This window comes from Glycine max, chromosome 6 (genome assembly GCF_000004515.6).
Source record: "Glycine max cultivar Williams 82 chromosome 6, Glycine_max_v4.0, whole genome shotgun sequence".
Taxonomy (NCBI): Eukaryota; Viridiplantae; Streptophyta; class Magnoliopsida; order Fabales; family Fabaceae; genus Glycine; species Glycine max.
The window spans coordinates 44768856-44791986 of record NC_038242.2 but is presented as its reverse complement, the minus strand read 5'-3'; the positions used below and the strand labels follow the sequence as shown (position 1 = coordinate 44791986).

The window sequence follows — 23131 nt, the reverse complement described above, 5'->3', positions numbered from 1 at the left end:
ATCCCATTTTTTTCAATTTTTTTTTTTAAAAAAGATCAAAATTATTTTTAAATAGGATCAAATTGAACACATATTAAAAATGAAAGGACATGATTGAAGCTTTTAAAAATAAAGGATCTAAGTAAATCATTTTTAAAAAACGTAGCACCAATTGAACCTTAAAATAATAAGAGAATCAAATTGAATTTCAAATTAAATTTAAGGGCAAAAAATGTAACATCCCATTTTTCTTGAAATAAATTAAAAAGGTATTTCATTTAAAATAAATAGACTTTTAGAAGAAAAAAATGATGAGTTTTTTGTAATTAAATAAATAAAGAGAAATAACTTTATTAAAATAATGGTTTGAAGAAAAATAAAAAAGGTATTTGATTTATTCATTTGATAGAAAATAAAATAGAATATTTGTTTATAAAAAAATGGAGTAAATAAAAGGCTGAGAGTACCTAGTTATAAATAGATATATATTAGGTCAGTTTTGAGACATGATATGTCCCTATGCTTCCTTTTTCTCCCAATTTCGTTTTCTTTTCTTCCTCTCTGAAAATCCTATTCTTTTTCCGCCTACACTTAAACATGTCTTAGTAAATTGATTGTAACATCTCATTTTTCGTAAGCTAATTTAAAAAAAGAATTGTTATTTATAAATAAATGGAGTTTTAGAAAAATGATGAGCTTTTATAAATAAATAAATAAGGAGATATAATTATTAATTAAAATAATGATTTGAGAGAAAATAAAAAGGATATTTTATTTGTTTGTTTGATAGAGAATAAAATAGCGTTTGTGTTTATAAAATAATAAATAAATAAATAGACTAAACCTAGCTATAAATAGAGTTAGGTCAGTTTTCACATTGACGGTGCCTCTTCTTCTCCTCATTTTCGTTTTTCCCCTTCTCCTTTCAAAAACCCTTTCTTTTTCCTGTAGCACACCAAACCTATATCAGAAAAACGACGATCTCAGACTCATTCACCGTTGGATCGTTGTGAAATTTGAGCACCACATTTAAAACCCAATTCTGAGAATTCTCACCGTTGGTAATTGCAAAATCATGTCAGAGCTAAGATAAATACCCTTCACACCGTAGCTTTCTCTTTTCCCGTAAAAACCCAAAACGGTCTGAGTAAAACTACGATTCCGATTTCGTTAACTGTTGGATTTTCATGAAATTTTGATATGTGGTTTGCGATTCAATTCTACACATTTTAACCATTGGGATTTGCGAGATAATATTCGTGGAGATAGAAAAAGGAATCGCACGAAGACAGTACATATGGAGGCTTTAATCCCTTCTCCGTCTCGCTGATGTTTGAGAACTCTATCGGAGTAGTCGGAGGAAAAACTGGAGGAATATCATGGAATCGTTAGAGATGCTGCTATCGCTGTCAGAAGACACGTGAGTCCGCTTAGAGGTAAGGGATGAGTTATTCACAATTGGAGATTAGTGAGAACATGTGTAGGAATACTTAGAAGATTAAATTGGGGTTTATTTTGGGGTGTTTGTTAAACTATAATTTTTCCTTTACAATCATAAATACAATATTATTGTCCTTATGTACCAATTGATGTTATGATAAGAATTAATTGATAAACTTGAGTGTTCTGGATGTTTTGTGTTTTGACCCATGATTTTGATATAATTGTGTGAAATTATTTGAGGGTTTATAATGCCCATGTTGTGATGAACCTTTTGTATAAATTGTTACAGTGAGATTATGAAATGGTGATTCAAATTATGAGTATGTAATAAATTAAACCTGTGATGAATGGTGAAATAAATGTGTATTGAGATGTGTGTATTGAGTTGTGAGCTATGAACTGTGCAATCACAAAATTGTAAGACCCTTTAAGGACGACGAGTATTATGATGGGATCCACTGTAGAAACCCGACGAGACAAAATGATTTTGAAAAAAATAATTGAGTAATTGTGTGTATTGCATAGTTCATAGATAAAGTGTATATGATTCATGAGGTGTAATAACGTGTTAAATTGAGATTATACCATTGTGATTGAGATCGAGTGTATGTGATAAATTGAGTATGTATATGATTGAGATATATATGTGCATTGAGATATTGTGTGCATTGAGTTGTGAACTATGAATTGTACAATCACACGACCATACGACCCTTTAAGGGCGATGAGTTAATGCTAAGTCCCTTTAAGGGCGACAAGTTAATGTTAAGTCCCTTTAAGGGCGATGAGATAAACTATTTTGAGAACAATTGAAGAGTCGTGTGTTTTGTACACTTCATAGATAGAGTTTGTGTGCTAAAATATTTTCTGGGTTGGACCTGAATCTGGAGGGAGAAGCCCTGACGGAATTTTCGGAGTGTAGGCCTTTGGGGTCACCCGGTTTGAGTGCTCCTTTAAGCCTATGTTGATCCCATATGGTTGGAGCATTCTCGCAAAACACTGTGACCCTGACTGGTCTCCCTATGATATTACCTAGTGAGAGTGACTTGACTTGCTAGTGTGTGGTTTGTCTTGTCATGTACTCCTAGGCGCCCGACAAGGTTTTTCATTGACATGGTACCACATTGCATATAGGATTGAGTCTTAGTGTATCTGTTGCATAACGCTTGTGTATTGTTCTATATTGATTGATTTGATGATATTGTGTTTTAACTATTGAGTATGTGAATGTTGTAAAAATGAATGAGGCGTGTGGTGAAATAACATGAGTTATGCTCAAGTAAATTGTATTTCGTTATATAATATTTATACCTATATGTTGTTTTACTTTTCTTTATTAGTTAGGAATGTGATAACTCACTCTCTGTGTGTTATTTGTGTTTGAATCTTGTGATGATCTTGATCTTTGTGTTCGGGGGAGCAGATGACTAGGTAAATTGCTTTAAGGAATCTTGTGCTGAAGGACGTCGAGACACAACGCTCTGATAGGATGTGACATTGGGGTATAGGATTTTATATTAATTGTATGAAGTCTTAGATGACCTTGTTTGAGCCGAGATGACTTTATTATTTATTTGGACAAGTTTGAATATGATGTAGAAGAAAGTGAATGTGAGCCTTTTATCCCTTTGAAAGACTTGTATTTAAAAATGTTTTAAAAAACAATACTTTTAATTAATATTTGAATTTTTATTCCTTTGTTAGTATATATGTGAGGGGTAGAGGGTGTCACATTGATGATCCCAAACTTGTTAACCGTTGGATCGTCATGAAATTTAAACACGAGGTTTGGAAATTATTTTTGCACAAATCCACCGTTTGATTGCAAAAATAATGTCTGTTGTTGAAGAAATTTCCGTCACACTGAGTTTTTCCTTTACCCATAGACACCCAAAAGTTGTCTGAGTAAAACTACGATCCCGAACTCTTTAACCGCTTCATCATCATGAAATTTGGACACTATCTTGGTACCACATTTTTGCACTGTCTCACTATTGGGATTTGCAAAATAATGTTTTTGCAGAGAGACATTAGTCTCACACGTTGATATTAAAATGGAGGCTACAATTGATTCCCCTTCTCTCTAATGCTTGAAAACCCTAATAGAGCAAACAGAGGAAAAAATTGAGGAATCTTAGGAAATTGCTAGAGATACCGCTATCACTGGCGGACTACACACATGAGCCCACTTAGAGGTAAGGGATGAGTTTATCGCAATTGAAGTTAGAATAAACACGTGTAGGAATCCTTAAAAGATTAAATTGAGGTTTATTTTGGGATGTTTATTGAATTATAATTTTCCTTTATGATTATAAATATAATATTGTTGTGTTTGATAGACTAATTTATATTCTGATGCAAATTGATTGATAAACTTGTGTACTCTTGATGTTTTCATGTTTTTGACCTATGATTTTGATTCATTGATTTTAATATGATTATGTGGAATTGTTTGAGGGGTTTTACCCCCATGTTGTGAGAAACATTTTGTATAAATTGTTATATTGAAATTATGAAATTGTGATTCAAATTGTGAGTATGTGAAAAATGGAACCTATGATGAATAGTGAAATACATGTGCATTGAGATGTATGTATTGAGTTGTGAACTATGAATTGTATAATCACACAACTATAAAACCCTTTAAGGCGACGAGTTAATGTGTGAAAAGTATTGTGATGGGAACCACTGAAGGGACCATACGAGTTTAATCACAAGCGCGACGAGTTAAAATGATTTTGAAAACAATTGAGTAGCTGTATGTATTGTATAGTTTATAGGTAAAGTGTATATGATTCATGAGGTATGATAACATGTTAAATTGAGATTATACCATTGTGATTAAGATCGAGTCTATGTGATAAATTGAGTATGTATGACTTGTAATATATATGTGCATTGAGATGTCGTGTGAACTGAGTTGCGAGCTATGAATCGTATAATCACACGACTATAGGATTAAGTCTTAGTGTATCTGTTGCATAATTCTTGTGTATTGATCGATATTGATTGATTTAGTGATATTGTTTTTATTATCCTTGAGTACGTGAATGTTGTGAAAATGAATGAAACGTGTTGTGTTGTAATATAATGTTACGTGACAAAGTGTGGAATAACGTGAGCTATGTTAAGTAAGTTATATCTCATTTATATATATATATATATATATATATATATATATATATATATATATATATATATATATATATATATATATATATATATATATATATATATATGTTGTCACATTTCTCTCTATTAGCTAGGAATGTGATAACTCACTCCCCGCGTGCTATTTCTGTTTGGATCCTGTGATGATCTCGAACTTTGTGTTCGTGAGAGCAAATTGTTCGGTGAATGACTATGGAGAACATCAAGCTAGAGGACACATGAATACAAGCTGATAAGATGTGACATTTGGGTATAGGTTTTTGTATTAATTGCATGAAGTCTTGGACAACTTTATTTTGAGTCAAGATGATTTTATTATTTATTTGAACAAGTTTTATTATGATGTTAGAAAAGTGATCAATGTGAGCTTTTTACCCTTTTGAAATACTTTTTATTTAAATGTGTTTTAAAAACTTTTAATTAATTCTAATTTCTTATTCCTTTTATTATTAGTACATTTATGTGTGGGATAGAGGGTGCCACAAAAAATATAATTGAACTTTTTTTAAAAGAGAGATGATATTTGAACACTCTATTTTAAACACTTCGTCACACACATTTTATTTTATTTCTATTTTTTTCCCATCGCATCATAAACTCTATAATATTTATAGTCTTTTTTCTGTCTAACTATGCATGTGTAGGGTGTCCAACAATATTTATGTTTTTGACAAAGGGTGAATGATGCTTGGATACCCCTTTAAATTTGTACACCTAGGAGAGACGGGAAGAGGGGAGAAATAAGTTATTGATTTAATTTTAAATGTCTAATCACTCATAGGAAAAATGAATAAATAAGCGATTGATTTTATTCATGTTGTAATATAGTAGGAAGAGAGAGATAAAAAGAAATTAAATGTTGATGGGATGTTTGTAATTTGTGGGTGCTCAAATATAATTATCCTTCTTTTGATGAAACTAGCTCATACCATCAGTAAAATATAAAAGAATCTCATTGAAGATAGATTATTTCATATAAAGTGCGATCAATAATTGTTTTTCCTATTTCACACTCACGTTGCAAATTCTGACAACTTGAACATCGTTAACCAACCCAAATGTAAACCTTTGTCTATTCTTTAACACAAAATTTCATGCCAATGGAAGACTAGAAAATATGTGACCTAATATAATATATTTGTCACCTTCAGAACCATTTCTGGAATGTATACATAGTATGACCTGAAAATTTTTAAAAATATGACTAATGCAAATATAAGTAAAAAAATGAAAATTCATCATGAAATGAGAGACTCATTTCCGATAACCCAACCAAATAGATTAGCCACACGTGTGAGAGCTTCTCTCCATCTCTGCACTTCCTCCATCCTCTCTTTGTGATGGGATCACCTATTACTCCGATGTTGTTATAGCAATCAGAATCACAACGAATACCAACTCCCTTCTTCAACAGGTTTATAGAAACCTTGGATTACTACTTGGCAATGCTCGAGTCCATTGATCTGTCTCTTCCAAGAAAGAGCAAGCAGCGGGTTAATGTGGAGCAACATTGTTTGGCTCGGAATATTGTCAACATTATTGCTTGCGAAGGGAAAGAAAGGGTAGAGAGACATGAGCTGTTAGGAAAGTGGAAGTCGAGATTAACAATTGCTGGCTTTCGTCAATATCCTTTGGGTTCTTATGTGAATTTTGTCATAAAAAGCCTGCTGAGGTGGTATCCAGAACATTATAATCTTGTGGAGAAAGATGGGGCCATGCTAGTGGGATGGAAGGACAGAAATTTGATTTCAGCTTCAGCTTGGCATTAATTACATGCAGACTGGAAATAATGTAGTGGTACAAATATGTTGCTGATTGAGGTTTTTGTTGATTTCCAGGCCCATGTGTTACTTATAATTGTTTTAAAATTCACTGTTCCATAAATTAGTCTATGGAGTTTCATGTCATAGTGATGCAGAATTGCAGATTACTGTATACCAATTCTTTTGGTCTACAATTGTTTAGGTATGTACAATGTTTTGGTCTACAAATATTGCAGTTGTACCTGAAACTTATCCTTTGTCTCCAATACAAAATTAAATGAATTCACAATAAGATTATTGACAGTTTGCTACATTGTTATCCGATACAATTTGGTGCATTACCATTTTGTATCAATATTATTAATTTTTGCATAACCACGAATTTTCGTTCAGGTTTTGGAAGACCCATTCCCCTTTCATTATGAACCACGAATTTCTGCTACACATGCCTATCCAATTATTGCCATGCTGCATAAAGTGAGATGCGTCTCTTATATTTATGAAACCATCCAGTCCCACATGCTGATTGTTGAACCACCTTGGTATTATACTTGTTGGAATAATACCTGAAATGTGCGGTGGCCACAACAACCATCAACATTCATCACGCTTGTATTGGGGTCTGCCTAGTACCACAGACACAACTATAGGTTAGTTCCCGGGTTCTACACCACAAAAAGAGAGAGAGAAAGAGATGTGAGGAGGAATAAATAATATGCAAAGAGCAAAAACAAATTAAAAAATTAAATGACAAGTATAAAATAATGCCTGGAACAAAATAACAAGCTAAAAATTACTATAACAATATTGAATCTTTTACAAAATAATAAAGACCATGAGCATATCTTTTCACCTTATTCCAACAAAGTAGAATTTACTATAACAATATTGCATCTTGTAAAGAGATGGTTGGATTGTCTATCCAAAACCAGAAGTGATGGTAAAATTGAATGCTACTTGTTGCTTCTACCGTGCATCCTTTTTTTGGAATGTTTGTTGCAAATCATGCATCCATATTTAACTATGCTTCCATATCTTCATTATGATAGAAGTCTAGCCGAGTTGCAATTGCTACTACCTGTTTTCTTCAATTGCCAAAAATTTGCGCGTCTGAGGCAATGCATTTTTGTTGTGTATCATTAATTGTTTAGTTTGATAGTTGTAGATCCTGTTCAAACACCCAATGATACTGGTATTTCTTAACCTCAACATAAAACCTGGACCACTAGCTATTCCAAAATCCAATTTCAATTAATTACCATGAAAATTCTTGTTCGAGGGACTACATGTTAACTCGTTGGCAAGTGCATCAATTTGTCATAAATAATAAAGTACTCGAAAGTTCAACACATGAACTTTATTTATACTTAGATATATGCAAACCCAATTTACAAGCAAGAGATAAAAAATTTACATGTAAAATTTAAAGAAAGTAAGAGAGATGAATGATAAAAAATTTAGGCAAAATTGTACTTTTGGTCCCCCACATTAGCTACAACTTCGGATTTGGTCCCCCGATAATTTAATTCATGAATTTGGTCCCCTGTTTTATAAAATCCTGCAATATTGGTCCCGGACGCCTCAATTGGATGTTGACCGTTAAGTAGTGATGTTGAATGCCATGTGCCACGTTTTTATTGGATGATAATTGTCACATGTCATGTTCTGATTGGATGTCAACTCCATGAAAGATGAAATGCATTATTGTTTTCATTGACTAATCAGAACATGACACGTGGAAGTTATCATCTAATAAGAACATGACACGTGGCAGTCAACATCACTACTTAACGATCAACGTCCAATTGAGCCGTCCGGGACCAACATTGCAGGATTTTATAAAATAGGGAGATCAAATTCGTTAATTAAATTACCGTGGGATCAAATCCAAAATTAGAGATAAACTGGGGGACCAAAAATGCAATTTTGTCAAAAATTTAAAATAGAAGATTAGGAAATAAATAAAAATTAAAGAGATAAGTGATTAAAGTAAAAGATAAGAAATGTAGAAGATAAAATAGATAACATATGAAAAGTAAAAGATAAAGATAATGAAAAAAAAATGAATTCAAAATATGTTAATGTTGGGATCTAACATGTCTTATTTGCATAAGATGTATTATTTTAGATTTTTCTCTATCAATTGAGTGAACTTTTCCTACTCACATCTATTAAAATACTTGCTTTACCCCTAATGTCTCATGATGACAAACCTATCTTATTAAGATGTTTGCTTTGATGCATGAGCATAATGCAATCACTCTGTGTCTAGCAATGAATTTATTAAGATATATCTTCCTTTGAGTTCTATTAGAAATTATCCTCTCTCGAGTGACAAATCCCTAAAACTAATGCATATAAGACTTCCTTGTATTTCTACTAAGGATTATCCTCTTTCGAGTGTCTAATCCCTAAAGATGATACAAGAATGAATGATACATGAAATTAAAATAAGAAAGGATAACAAGAAAAAAACACATTTTGGATTGATAGATATAAAACATATAACACATTTTTTTACTTTTTAGGCTTGTCAGACCCTAACTAAGGGAGTTTAGCCTCTTATTGTCATGAGAGACTTTACACTTTAGGGGCTGATGCAGATAGAAGAAGAAGAAGAAGAAGAAGAAGAAGAATTGATAGAGCAGGAAAAGGGGTTAATAGACACAGAAAGAGAGTTTCCTCTATTAGAGATACTTAGACTTAAGATGCATTCATTAGAGAGTCTTGAGTCTCCAGGGTGGTTTAGGGACTGGTATCCCTATGTGTCTTTCTCCTTTGCTTTCTATTGTTTTTATAGGTTTAAGGTAGCTTAATTTTCATGCGACCTCACGCTTAGCGCAAACATTCGTGAGCCTTCTTTGCACCTAGCCTATGCTTTCTTGCTTAGCGAGGGTGCGCGCTAAACCTAGATTGCACATTAAGCAAGCTGTCCAATTTTTCTAATTTTTCTTCAAGGCTTTTTCTTCCATTTTTTGCATCAATTTTCTTTCAAAGCACTTGAAATCTTCTTTTTTTTTAACTTTTGCTAATAAAAAACTACAAAGATATTAAGTTCTTTATTACTTCATTAAAAATAACAGTAAACTAGAGAAATTCCAATTATTCTTAACCAAAATTGACTATCAAATTAACTCATATTTCACAGTTATCACTACACATGGTTGTGTGAAATAGAATAGCCACATATGATCTGATTCATCTACGACTGATAAATGCTATGCATACATCATTTGTATACTAAAATCACATTACAATTATTTCATTTTCTTCTCTTTTATTGCTTATTTTGTGTTGAAACAATAAGAACTTAGCTTCTTCTGAGTATTTATTCAAAAGATGCTAAAGTTAATGAATTTATAGTAATTTTGTATAGAGATGTAACAAAGGCATGGAAGAGGATTGATGAATTGAAGTGTCACGCTCATAGTGACTTCCTCGCTCAGCAAGTCAAAACTGCTCAACCCAAACAAATTGCTTAGCTTAGGAAGCTACATTGGAAGACAATTGTCACGAGAAAGCGCGCATAGTGCGCATCCTGCACTTAGCATGTGGTCACTTGATCTAGTAGGACATGCATGCTTAGTGCAAGTATCGTGTTCAACGCACAAGAAAGTTCAGATTGGAGGTCAGTTGCTGAAGCATATAAAAAGAAAGGAAACAATTGTTTCTTTAACATCGAAGAAACCAACAAGAAGCAGGGGAGCAGAGGAGCAAGGAAGCAAAGAAGCCATTGCTGAAGGAAATCAGTTCCTGGAGCGCTGGTTGATCTGTCTGAATCCATTTCTCTTTCATTTCTTCCCTTTCATCTCACATTTATATTTGTAAGTCTCTCATGATATTGAAAAGTTAAAATCACCCATTGTTGGGAGCTCTGCAAACCAAATTCTCTTTGATGTAATGATTCTAAACTATCTATTAATATGATATTATTGTTCTTCTCTGTGCTCATTCACATGTTTATGGTCTGATAATCCATTTTCTTGCATTGTTTTAGGATTTAGATATCTGAAAATGTTTATAAGCTAAAAACTTGGGAAGAACATCTAAGTAATCCATGTCTAGGGATAGAGTGACATTGTCTAGCCTATGTATGAATCTTTGTTCGTAATGCAAATTATTTAATATAACTTTTAAGGGATTAGGAGTGATATTAGGTGATTTAAACTCTCACTTGATGGATCAATGTTAGAGTATGTTAGAAGGTGCGGGCAATAATCATATGCATGTTAAAAAGAGAAAAAAAATATTAAGATTACATCAAGAATGATTTTGGCACATGGAGCCCCAAACATGTTCCTTAACTCATCATAACACCATCTCCCAACCTTGAGCATTTGTTTTCTTAACCTTACATTTTCCTTGCTTGATAATTAATTCATTTTAGTATACTTGCAGTTTATCAATGAACAATATTCGATTTGAGTCGCTAATTGCTTAATCGTTAGATATGTATATATAACTCTGAGTACAAGCATAATTCCTATGGAATTCAATACACGGTCTTACCGTTTTACTACTACGTATATAGCTTGATATACTTGTCAAGAAGTCAACAATGACGAGATCTACCCGAAAAAGAAGTGGAATGCTATATCATTCTATTTCTTCAAGGCCCCTAATACCACATACACAACTATATATTAGTTCATGCACTACTAGAAAACCAGCCTTCTACATCGGTTATTCGGCACCAACAACATCGGTTTACGAACATCGTAGTAGGGGACATCGTTAAAAGAAGTTGCCTATACTATGATGGTTGTCACCGACCGATGTAGAATGCTGAGAAAACTACGACGGTCGGCTCTAGAAGACCGATGTAGAATGCTGATCATTCTACGACGGTCACTGAGGGACCGATGTAGAATTCTAATCATTTTACGACGGTCACTGAGGGACCAATGTAGAATGCTAAGCATTCTAAGACACTCTTTCACACGTGACCATCTTAGAATGATTAGCATTCTACATCGGTCTTGTCAAAACCGATGTAGAAATGCTAATTTTTTTATTTTTTGAATTTGGATTTTTTTTGTCTTTTGCATCCTTTCAACCTCCTTTTGTGATGCCTTGATCTACTACTAAAACAATTAATAAAAGGGACCATGTAAAACATTATTGAAGAACATAAAAATCACCAGGCATGTCATAGCAAATAAAAATTAGGATTTAATTGCATGTCTAAGTAATTTTAAATGATGTAAACTATTAAAATCTAATATTCCATTAGAAAACCTGGGATTTTAAATCTACAAAGTAAACCAGATAATTTAAGAAAGAAATTTTATGAGAGGATAACATACAAAACCATCCTGCCTCAAATTAAAGTTTTACCTCATTAACCAATGCCTTGCAACTCCAAATAAAGGCTCATAAAACTTTTGCACTAATAAACAGAGCACAATACAAACAATGTTACTTGATAATCAAGTGATGGTATTAATTAGCATATTTTGGTAAGGAGAGTGAAATACTCATAGCTGGAAAAGAATTGTGAAGACAATTAACAATCAAGTTGCATCCATTTCACTTAAGTTTTCATTTTATTGGAAGGAAGCATACAGCTCCATGTGCTGCTTGCTGATGACAGTGATCAGAAGTGACTACCCAGACTTTGGGGCAACCATCATCCTTTAAAGTTGCAACCTAAAATGAGCAACAAATACTAATGTTAATTTCCATTCAAAGAATAAGAGGAAATAAAAGATGTACAATGTTCATAAAGAGGAAGAAGTTCTCTGTTGGTAGTGTCAATTCCAATGCAAAAAGATTCACTTATACTGCTGCAAAATTGGAGTATTGTAAATGGAGATGACCTTGGTTCTCTCGTTAAAACCCTTTAAAGTTACATGCCTGACATCAATGCAATTCAACGCCCATGTGTGCAGAAAATAATATCATTTTAGATACTAATTCATTAATAATTGTTTGAATTCCACATTCTAAAGAAAGGCAAGCAGGAGATTCCACATTTATAATTTCCCTGTTTACCCCATAATCACAAAGCCACAATTTAACTTAATGATGAAACCATACAACATAGTTTACGACCTATCATGCCATGATATAGTTGAATTTATTTTAGCTTAACATTTTGAACTTAATTTTTATGCACTGCCATTATCAGTGTAAAGATTTTTACATCAACCAATTAGAGATCACCCTATATATAACTTCCAAATAGTTATTGCAAAAGCTAACAATATATGATTGGATGATAATTTTTTTTTTAAAAAAATTATATTGTAATGTTGGTGTATCTAAATTCTAAATTTTTCTGAGAAAAAAAAAACAATGAACACTATCTCCACAGCAAAATAGATAAATAAAAAAAATCAATTAACACTCCAGATTAGAGAGAGGTGAATATAGTCAAATACAATACCCCTTGATATAAACATTGGGAAGCCACAAGCATGAGTTTGGATCCATTAGTCAATTTGGATGCAGTCAAAGTCATGGGGTCTTCCAAAACCTTTCCTGTTAGATAATTCATTGATTTCAACAAGAATGAACAAAAGGGGTTTCTTTCTTATGAACAACAAGAATGAAGAAGAATAGTCTAGATTTTCTTCCAATAACAGATGCTGTCATTGTATTTTCTTGAAGGAAATTATAACAGAAATGCTCACACTCTAAAATGAGCTTTTAATTTAAAGTTCATAGATACATGTCATGTCACATTCCAAAGGCAACTAGAAATATCAGTTTTCGTGTATTGAAAGACAATTAAGAACAAAGTAAGAAAGGAGTTCATAGAAAGATGTGGAAAGAATTAATATAAATATGATTTCAGTTAATAAATATGATGTGGAAAGACCCTTTTACAAAGCTAACATATTGTACCTTTATATAAATTAATAAAAAAGGTTTACTTCTGTTAATAACTCTACATTTATAATAATAAAAATGTTTCTTTTATACTCACCAAACAATAACTGAATAAAATCTATTGCATACATTCTTCTTCAGAAAAATATAAAAAGTAAATGCTTAGAAGAAAGTTGGTCTCATGTGGCATATGTTTATTTGTATTAGAAAATTGAAAGCAGAACAAATTAGTAACTTACCAAAAAGACTCCATGGCAGCCTTCACCACAGCTACTTTATGGATTGGCCATTATGAATGAACCAGAAGAAACCATAAAGAAATCATTTATGATCCATTAAAAAAGTATTAAAAAATCCAATCCATCAATGAATCGTTTGATAAATACATATTCAGTACATCTATTAGAGTGGCTCTTATAAATAAATCCAATCCTAAGGCTGGAAAGTTGTACTCTTATATGAGTGCCAAAAAGTGGCTCCAAATAAACAGTGAGTGAAAGATTCAATTCCATACCTCAGCAACCTTGACACAAGAAGCAATCTCTGTTCTTCCTGTTGTACGATCTTTAGCTTGAATGCAAGCAAGATTGTTGGACTTTTTCTTGGATTTGCTAGCAACCTCTTCTTGATACTGAATGCACCAATGTTTTTTACCATTTTGCTTTATTGTATTTGTCCACTAACTCTGCATCCAATAGAAGAAGCAACACACTCACAAGGAGATTTTCATATTTTTTTTACCTTTCAGTGTTTGACACTTAAGAATATGGGTGCACATGAAGCCACTTCTATATCTGCTAATTACCTAAACATCCAAGAATGCAACTGATTTTAAAAAAATATTATTGCTGAATGAATTAATAAAATTTACATATGTATATCATTTGTCAAATTATATGAATTTTAAATTTTATCTTTTAAGACTGCTATAAAATTTACATATAATAAGAAAAAACAAATTCAAAATTGTGTGTATCGTGTATATATGCTAATTAACTAAATTTCCAAGAATCTTATTGCTACTAACGAAAGATTATAAAAGGAAATTAGTAAAAAGTTGTCCAACTTTGAAATTGAAAATATATAACCTAAAACATGAAATAAACATACAGAAATAGCAATCACGTGTAGACCTTGTGCATGTGAAAAATCACTCTCCCACCAAAATCCCAGATCATATTCTGGTCGTTTTATTATTTTATATATGCTCTCGCTAATGTCTTGAAACTTTAACGATTATCTATCGGCTTATTTAGCTGCACTAAGCGGTTGTTTATTGGCTGCAATGGTCTTGCATTAGCATCGAAATCCTGCAAATTTATCATAAATATGAATTTTAAAATAATTATTATACAGATTAGTAATTTTCAATTGACATTTTATGATTGAACACTTTAATTATTACAAAACTTTTTCATTATTAGTATATTCTAATTAATTTCATTTTACAATATCATAATTAAACAAATATATTTTTCCTACAAATTGACGACTCCTCTCTCTCTATCTACACAGTTATAAATTCCTGGTTTATATCGTGAGCCTTTAGTCATGTGAGATATATGAAAAACTATAGTAACTTACATCATGAACGGCATCCCGAAGTAATCTGATTTGCTCTTTTGAAACGGATTTCACCTGATCAATTACACAGGTGTTCAAATTATAAAATATTGAAGAAAATAATAAAAAAGGAAAAATTATAATATAACACAAATAAATAAATATTCCAAATACCGCTAAATTGATATATCATGCAAAGTGGAGTTAGCTAACAAACCTCTTTAAGCATGGTCCAAGCAATATCCTCAGTGCATGGAGGAGTAGTGAGCGAACCAATATATCTGTAATACAGTGTTGTGCTTGTGCCTATTTTAACCAGCCTTGGATCCATTACATCCACTTCTCTTTCTGCTCCCGTACTATTAGAAATGACCATTAAGTGGTTCGTTAACTAAAAAAGATGTATGTGCATGTAAGAAATTTAGTATTCAATCATAACAAAGACATATATAAAGACACTGTGACATATTTAATTAATTTACCAATGACAAGAAAGGATCTGGTCTTCTTCCAGCCTTATACAATATTCCAATCACTGCAGTTTGTCCTGATGGAGTTTCGTGCACCATGTGTAACTCTAGATCCAACCTGAAAGCAATTGGATATTTAATTCAAATACTTACTGAAGCCTAATTTAAAGTCTATTTTGCAGTAAAGTCTTAACCAAGAAAACTAGTTTTGCAGACCAAAAGAGGGTTTTGTTGATACTGAATCTCCTATGTTATGTATCACAGAGGCCTAAGACATGTCCATCAATACACCGCATAGCTGCAATCTAATCACAAGAAAATCACATCAGACCTTATAACTTAGAAGTCCTCAGCAATATGAAATTCAAAGCTATGAATGAATTGCAATACCTTTCCATGGACCTCATATTTGATGGGTCCATCTAGTTCAGCTCCTAACGCCATTAATTTAGTTACTGTATTGTTCATATCAGTCACAGTAAATGATAGAAGCGATGAGTACCCTTTCTGTGTGGCTTGCTGCTGCTCACTGAAATGGAAATTTGAGAGTGAATCAGCAGCTGGCCATTCCATGGACCAATATTGCACGCCAAACATTTCTTTTAAAATCATAAAGAAAGAATAAAAAAACAACTGAATAAGAAAGTAAGATCTTGTTATTAGTCATTGTTAATTAAGGCTTAATTTGGAATGAACAAAATATCGAAAGGGTACTTGGGAGAATGCAAGCTTGAGATAACCGGATTGGAGTTCGGCCCAACAAAGGCTGCAGACATTGATGCTGAAGTCCAAGCCTTCGGAGTAGAATCGTGCAGCTTTTGGAACATCCTTGTGTAGTTGTAATATCCACCTGAATGACGCTGCCATTAGGGACACCGTCTGTTTTTCGATCTTCTTCTCAGACACACCCTTCCCCTCCAACTCCTCCAAAATCACATTCCTCGCCGCCTCTGTCTCCGCCAAGCCCAACGCCTGCTTCAGCGCCGAAGTCCTCTGCTCCGACGGGTTCATATGCTCCCTACTCTACCAGTAATACATAAAAGAAAGACAATCTCTCTCGAGAGTGAAGCTCTCCCACCCCTTATCCCCATGCCTGCTAGGGAAATCCTTCATTGCACGTGCGAGCTCCTGCACGGCCTTCCCGTTGCACCGATTCTCGATGAGGAAGCGTGCGACGGCGACGCCTTGCGAGGCGCTGAGGAGGTGGATCTCGCAGAGGAGCTCGGTGTTGCTGGTCTCGAAGGCGGCGAGGAGGTCGGGGTCAGCGTTGGACTAGACGAGGGAGTCGGCCATGGTGAGGGAAGTGATAGACATGAGTGAGTGCGTGAGTGGGTAGGGAAGTGATAAACAAGCTAGGTTGAAGACCAAGAGTCTCGATATCAATTAAGATAACAATGGTGTTTTGATAAAATCCGTCGTAATTCTTATTACCAACACACATTCTAAGACGGTTTTCAATAACCGTCTTAGAATGTGTGTCATACAAAGCTTTTTTCAGTACATAATTGTAAAAATGTCACCGGTTCATTTCTAAGACAGTTCAAAAAGAACCTTCATAGAATGACTGTCCTAAAAGCTCACTTTTCTAGTAGTGATGGTTTCTACACCAAAATAAAGAGAGAAAGAGATGAAAGGAGGAATTAGTGTGCTCACCTGAGCAATTTGTTCATCCATGAAAAACACATGCTGGTGCAGCGTCCCCTCTCAACAAATTCTGGGCAATTGCAAATATTTAATCCTAATTTTATTGCTCAAGTGTATTCATTTTTTAACAAGTAGAAAACTCAAGCTGTTTTTGAATATAAATAAATGAAAACCATGCAAATTAATTTGATCCTGAAATTCTTCGACACATTTATTTCATTCATGCAAATAAATGAGAGTTCAAACTTGACTTCTTTCTTTTGTCAAACAACTGAATTTATTGACTCTACTTGAGTAGACTTATTAGTTATTACATACACGCATGGTGGTACTATCAGCTCACTAAATAATCTAAAAACACATATTTCAAAGTCAGAGTGTGATTATATCTAACTTAATTTGTAGATAGCCTTTATAAAATTAACAAATATCAAAGTATATTTTCTGAAATGATTTAAATTTTCATTACACATGTATATAGTCGAGCGAAGAGAGACATGGAGAAAGAAATAAAGAAATGTTACATAAGACAAATTAAAAAATTAAACGACAAGCAAGAAATAGTGTCTGGATAAATAAATAGTTTAATTTCTATTTTTTAAAAACTAATAACAGACCATGAGTTTCTTTCTCTGTTTTTTTAAGCTATAGACCATGCATTTCTTCTCACCTTATTATCCAAAGTTTCAAATAAAGTGAAATTTGTTTAATTTGTACCTTGTAAAGAGATGATTGGACTATTTACCCCAAAAGTCCAGGTGAACTTGATCTTGCTACTGCTGCTACAACTGTGCATCCATATTCAAATATGTCTTCAATTCTTCACTATGAAGAATGCCTAGCCGAATTGCAATTGCTACTTGGTTTCTTCAATTGCCAAAAATTTGCGCTTCCGAGACGACAAATTTTTACTGTGCATTGCTGTTAAGTTTGATAATTCTAGTTCATGTTTATATACCCAACGATAGCCATATTTCTTCACCTCAACATCCAAATCTTGATCATGAAGATCACTGAATCTACTTTCCACTTTTAACTGATCAAAATTAGAGACATCAAAACGTGATCTAGTGTAATAGAATAGCCACAAGTGATCCGATTCATCCGTGACTAGATCTTCACGGAAAAGAACCGGAATATAAAGAGATGGACGTTCTTTCTTTCTTTGTTCAGGTGGAATAGAAGGGCCACATGTAATACTAAGAATTGAACGTTGTTCCATGTCTGGAGGGGGCATTCTTCTTTCTTTGTGTACCACGAAGATTACACCACACACAATTCCTATCCAATTATCGTCAAGCTGCATAAAGTGAGATCTGTCTATGTTTATGACATTGCCCATGCCCAAATGCTGTTCGTCGAACCACCTTGGCATTTCACTTCCTGGAATAATACTTGAAATGAATGGAACCCACCACGGCATTAAATAGCTGGAAGAATGATCAAGAAAGGAAAGAGTTAAGAGTTGAACTATTTGCATCATCCATGGGAAACACATTTCGGTGCAGCGATCTCTCTCAACTAATTCTGGGCAGTTGAAAATATTTAATCCCAATCCATATTCTTCATATTCAACAGTTCTCCATTCTGGCATACACAAATCAGTTCGTGAAGGGAGCTCAGGCAAATATTTCAATCTTCTGCAGTGTTGCAAGTTTAAATGTAACAGGTTGCAAAGCTCCTTGAGGCTGGGTAGTGTTTCAAAATTGTTTCCCCTTAAACATAGCTTTTCTAAGCAATGCAAATTTCCAAAAGCATCAGGGATTTTAAGTAAATTGCAGAAACTTAGATCAAGTTCACGCATATATGAGAAAACAGGAAAGGAAGGCAACAAACATCTAACTGAATCTTCTGATAAATGGATATTTTGTAGGTTTGAACATCCGAAAAGACTTAGGTATCTGAGAGAACTGAGTCCCAATATGGTACTAGGTAAGCTTACTAGACTTTGGCAATCTTTCAAATTTAAAACAGTAAGCTTTCTTAGATGACCAATGGATGGATGTATCTGCCTTAGTTCTATACATCCTTCGAGATTTAACTCTTTAAGATTTAGGTCCTCTACAAAATGTGGCAAATTTACGAGACTTCTGCAATCTCTCAAATTTAAAACAGTAATCTTTCTTAGAAGACCCATGGATGAGTGTAGCTGTCTTAGTTTTCCACATCCTTCGAGATTTAACCGTTCAAGATTTAGGGCCTGTTCAAAATGTGGTAACTCAACAAGACTGTTGCAGCCACTTAATTTCAAATAGGTAAGATTTCTAGGAAAGCCAACGGATAGATGTAGCCGCCTTAGTTTTCCACATCCTTTGAGGTTTATCACTTTAAGACTTAGGGCCTGTTCAAAATGTGGTAACTCGACAAGACTGTTGCAGCCACTTAAATTCAGATAGGTAAGATTTATAGGAAAACCAACAGATGGGTGGAACTGCCTGAGTCATATACATCCTTTGAGATTTAGCTTTTCAAGATTTAGGGCCTCACCAAAATTTGGCACCTCGATTAGATTTTCGCAGTAAGAGACATTCAATCGTCTCAAATTCGGTATCGGCTGCAATGAAGGACCAATAGAAAGAGACAAAATTAAAAACAACACTTGGACCGTGATTATTAATTATTCGAACAAGAATCAAATAATCAAAGATAATTTGTCCATTGATACATTCATTTAAAGAAAATGAAAATAGGAAAAGCATAAAAATTTACACTACCTGTGTGTTGTGCCATAAATGTTGCATGTTACTCCGAGAAAGATTCAACTCAAAAAATTTGTGTGGCTGAACACATTGAGGTAGAAAGTTAAAGGGATAGTATTCCCAAATAAGATATCCTAATTTATTCGAAAGATAATTGAGGTTTCCTGAAAATCTCTTCTTCTTATACGTGGGAAGCATAAGCAATTTAAGGTTTTTAATTTTTGATAGAGCATCAACTCTCATTGTTGTTTCAAAAAACATCCATGATTCATCTTCAACAACTATGGCTTCCAAATTTTTTGCTTCCTACAACATTGCAACAGAAGAAAGAAAATATTAGATCTTTTGAAGTACATACAAATTACAGAAAAAAATGGAGCAACCTAAGATTTATACATTAAAAAAATTTTGTACCATATTGTCTGACATAACTTTGTAGAGATCTTCACAATCCCAAAGTCTACTCCACTTTCTTGGCTCTTTGGGTGATTTTTCTCTAACAATGCACTTGCCTAAATCACTCAGCAAGTTATGCATATAAATCCTCCCATAACTAATGGTTATGATGATTTATCAACAAGAATTTGGAGCCCAATTTCAGGATTAAATCCACGAAAATCTAGGACTTCCTTCACATAATGCTCAAAATATTCATGACTGAAGAAGCAAGTAATATCTAAAAATATTTCCTTATCTTTTTATTCCAAATCATCATAACTTATTCGCAACACGTTCATAATATCCTTACTTTTATTTTCACTTAGCCTAACCAATGTACCTCTCCACTGTGAATCATTTAGACCAAACAAAGATTTGCCTATTACTTTAATTGCCAAGGGATGGCCTTGAACATATGAAAGTACACGATATGTCAACATTTTATAATCACTCATAATATAGTCACATTTGAAAGCATTTTTGCAAAATAACTGAACAGCATTGTCGTGATTCAACGGTTGGGCTTGATAAACATAATTTACTCCATGTGCCCTTAATATGTGTTCATTCCTAGAAATTATGATGATTCTACTCCCTTCACCAAGACATTCATATAATATAGTCTCTATATTCTCTGTAAACATACATAGTTGTTCATCTCGACTAACATTATCAAGAACTATAAGTCCTCGTTTATTGTGTAGTCTAGATGATACCATATAGTATCCCCTAAAAACATCAGAAATCTGTAGATTTTCACAATTTAGACACTGATGAAGTAATTCTTTCTGTACACCTAGTGAATTAGATTGTCTCCCGGGCCCATAACTGTTCTCAACATCAACAAAACAATGAACATCATACTGATGAGCAATCTTTTTGTATAAAGCAAGGGCAATAGTCGTTTTTCCTATTCCTCCCATTCCACTAATTCCAACAACTCGAACGTCACTAACCAACTCCAGTGCTAAACACTTTTCAAATTCTTCAATACGGGATTCCATCCCAACTAAATTACCATTTGGAAGATTTTGAAATTTGGGACCCAATATATATTTTAGTTTTTGAACAATTTCTTTAATCATTGCAGGTTGTGACCTGAAAATTTAAAGAAAATGAAGAATGGCAAATTATCAGAACCACAACATAATGTATATATGTACAGGGCAAAGTAGGTTTGATAAAAACAACTTGACTAAGAAATGATGAAATGTATGCACATGGATATAATATGACTGTCTGCATATAAATTTGTACTTACTTATTTCGGATATCCCAGCCAGAGAGATGGGCCACTTGTGTGAGAGCTTCTCTCCATCTCTGCACTTCCTCCATCTCCTCTTTATCTTCTCTGAATCTTTCTTCGTGTTCTGCAAAGTCTATCCCAAAATAACCACTCTGTTTCCGCACCTCTGATGGATCAACATCATAGAAAATTGGAAGAACACGACTCGGGGATGCTTCAATAGTGCAGTTGCAGATGTGTGCAAGTTCACGCAAGCACCAAGTTGAGGAAGCATAGTTCTTAGAGAAGACCACAAGGAAAAGGCGAGACTCTTCAATGGCCTGTAGCAGCTCGGGTGCTATGGACTCGCCTTTCGGAAAATGCGTATCATCTTTGAAGGCATGGATGCCATTTTGAGAGAGAGAATCAAAGAGAAAAGCAGTGAAGTTGTTGCGCGTGTCTTCACCGCGGAAGCTGACAAACACATCATATGCAGTGATGATCGCATGAGATGAAGAAGAAGAGCCGCATTGGATGATGGTGTTAGAAGCCATTGCAAAAGCTGTGAAGTTTCGAAGGAAGGTGAATGGTTTATGGATGCAAAGAAATCATGGACACGGAAGATGAGGAGTTTTTCTTGTCATATGTTGGGGTCCGCAGAAACCACGTCACTTATTCACACTTTATTTTTGTTTTCCCTTTTTTTTGTTCCGCTTAGTACTGACACAATCTCTTGGAAGAAAATTAAGACAGAGGCACTGCCGCGTGAATAAGGCATACGTGTGGACTTGGATGCTACAATTAGAAAAAATACTTACACATTTCTTATTAGTAAGACATTTGACATGGTCTTTTCAAAGATAAACAAATAATATATACCTTTTTTTTATAAGAATATTTTTTTTGGTATATTTTGTTTTACTTAGAAGAGGAGAAAAACATGATTATCAAAATAGGAAGGTTAAGTCTGGTATATTTTCTTAGTTCTTATGAGTTGTATTTTAATTTTATTTTACTCTCTATAATTTGAAAGTAATATTTTTAGTTCTTATATTTTATATTTTAATTTTTTTGTTGTCTTTATTATCAAAATTAAATATGAATAATATTATTAATTACAATTAATTATAAAAATATTAACAAGTAATTCATAACTAATCTATCACATTTGTAATAAAAAATAGTTGATAATTTATAACTAACTTGTAATTAATTATATTAATTCTAACATTTTTTTATTAAAGACTAAAAGATAATTAAAATATAAATTATAAGAACTAAAAGGATAATTCTCAAATTATAAGGACTAAAAAAAGAACTAAAAATATCACTTTTAATTTATAAGAATAAATAGTCATTGTTGTCCCTCAATGTGTAATTCGCTGACAAATGCGTTCCTGAAAGATGAAAATACAAAATTTAGTCCTTAAAAGTATAAAAAGTGCGACAAATATGTTGTGTGGTTATCTTCCTTCTGTTACCATTAGTAAGATAGCCTACGTGACATGGAGGGACAAATTTGTCACTGAAATGATTGCCTACGTGACATGGAGGGACAAATTTGTCACTGAAATGATTGCCAACGTGGATTCTCAGCATAAAGGCATATTTGTCATAATATTTATTTGACTTTTCATCTTCCCACTTGACAAATGTGTCCCTCAAAGATGAAAATACAAAATTTAATCCCTGAAAGTATAAAAAGTACGACAAATATATCGAGACGTTAATAATAGATTGTAACTAATTATTATTATTATTATTATTATTATTATTATTATTATTATGTGTTTATAATTTACTACTCCTATCTGTTTAGTACTTATACAATATATTTTTTAAATTTTTTTTTAATATATATATATATACATATTATTTTGATTTTCTTGTCAAACTTTAATC

General features: G+C 33.2%; 4 protein-coding genes across 4 annotated transcripts; all 4 read right to left on the bottom strand.

Moving 5' to 3' along the window:
• Positions 1-11833: 11833 nt before the first annotated feature.
• On the bottom strand, positions 11834-15322 carry LOC121175015 (bifunctional monodehydroascorbate reductase and carbonic anhydrase nectarin-3-like). The gene is made up of 6 exons (XM_041016174.1): positions 15236-15322; positions 14971-15144; positions 14775-14828; positions 13705-13821; positions 11922-12005; positions 11834-11839 (listed from the first exon to the last, which is right to left on the bottom strand). Exons 1-6 carry the CDS (start codon positions 15320-15322, stop codon positions 11834-11836), a joined length of 522 nt encoding a protein of 173 aa, XP_040872108.1.
• LOC100817370 (uncharacterized) lies at positions 15236-16122 on the bottom strand. Its single transcript, XM_041016675.1, has 4 exons — positions 15939-16122; positions 15614-15755; positions 15440-15528; positions 15236-15341 (listed from the first exon to the last, which is right to left on the bottom strand). Exons 1-3 carry the CDS (start codon positions 16088-16090, stop codon positions 15475-15477), a joined length of 348 nt encoding a protein of 115 aa, XP_040872609.1. The 5' UTR covers positions 16091-16122; the 3' UTR covers positions 15236-15341; positions 15440-15474.
• On the bottom strand, positions 15664-19403 carry LOC121175075 (disease resistance protein RPP2B-like). The gene is made up of 4 exons (XM_041016674.1): positions 18087-19403; positions 17585-18038; positions 16877-16937; positions 15664-15752 (listed from the first exon to the last, which is right to left on the bottom strand). The coding sequence occupies exons 1-2, from the start codon at positions 19002-19004 to the stop codon at positions 17724-17726; spliced, it is 1233 nt and encodes a 410-aa protein (XP_040872608.1). The 5' UTR covers positions 19005-19403; the 3' UTR covers positions 15664-15752; positions 16877-16937; positions 17585-17723.
• A 195-nt stretch (positions 19404-19598) lies between these two features.
• On the bottom strand, positions 19599-21913 carry LOC100816824 (disease resistance protein RPV1). Its single transcript, XM_014776755.3, has 2 exons — positions 21266-21913; positions 19599-21102 (listed from the first exon to the last, which is right to left on the bottom strand). The coding sequence occupies exons 1-2, from the start codon at positions 21781-21783 to the stop codon at positions 20265-20267; spliced, it is 1356 nt and encodes a 451-aa protein (XP_014632241.1). The 5' UTR covers positions 21784-21913; the 3' UTR covers positions 19599-20264.
• Between the last annotated feature and the right edge of the window lie 1218 nt (positions 21914-23131).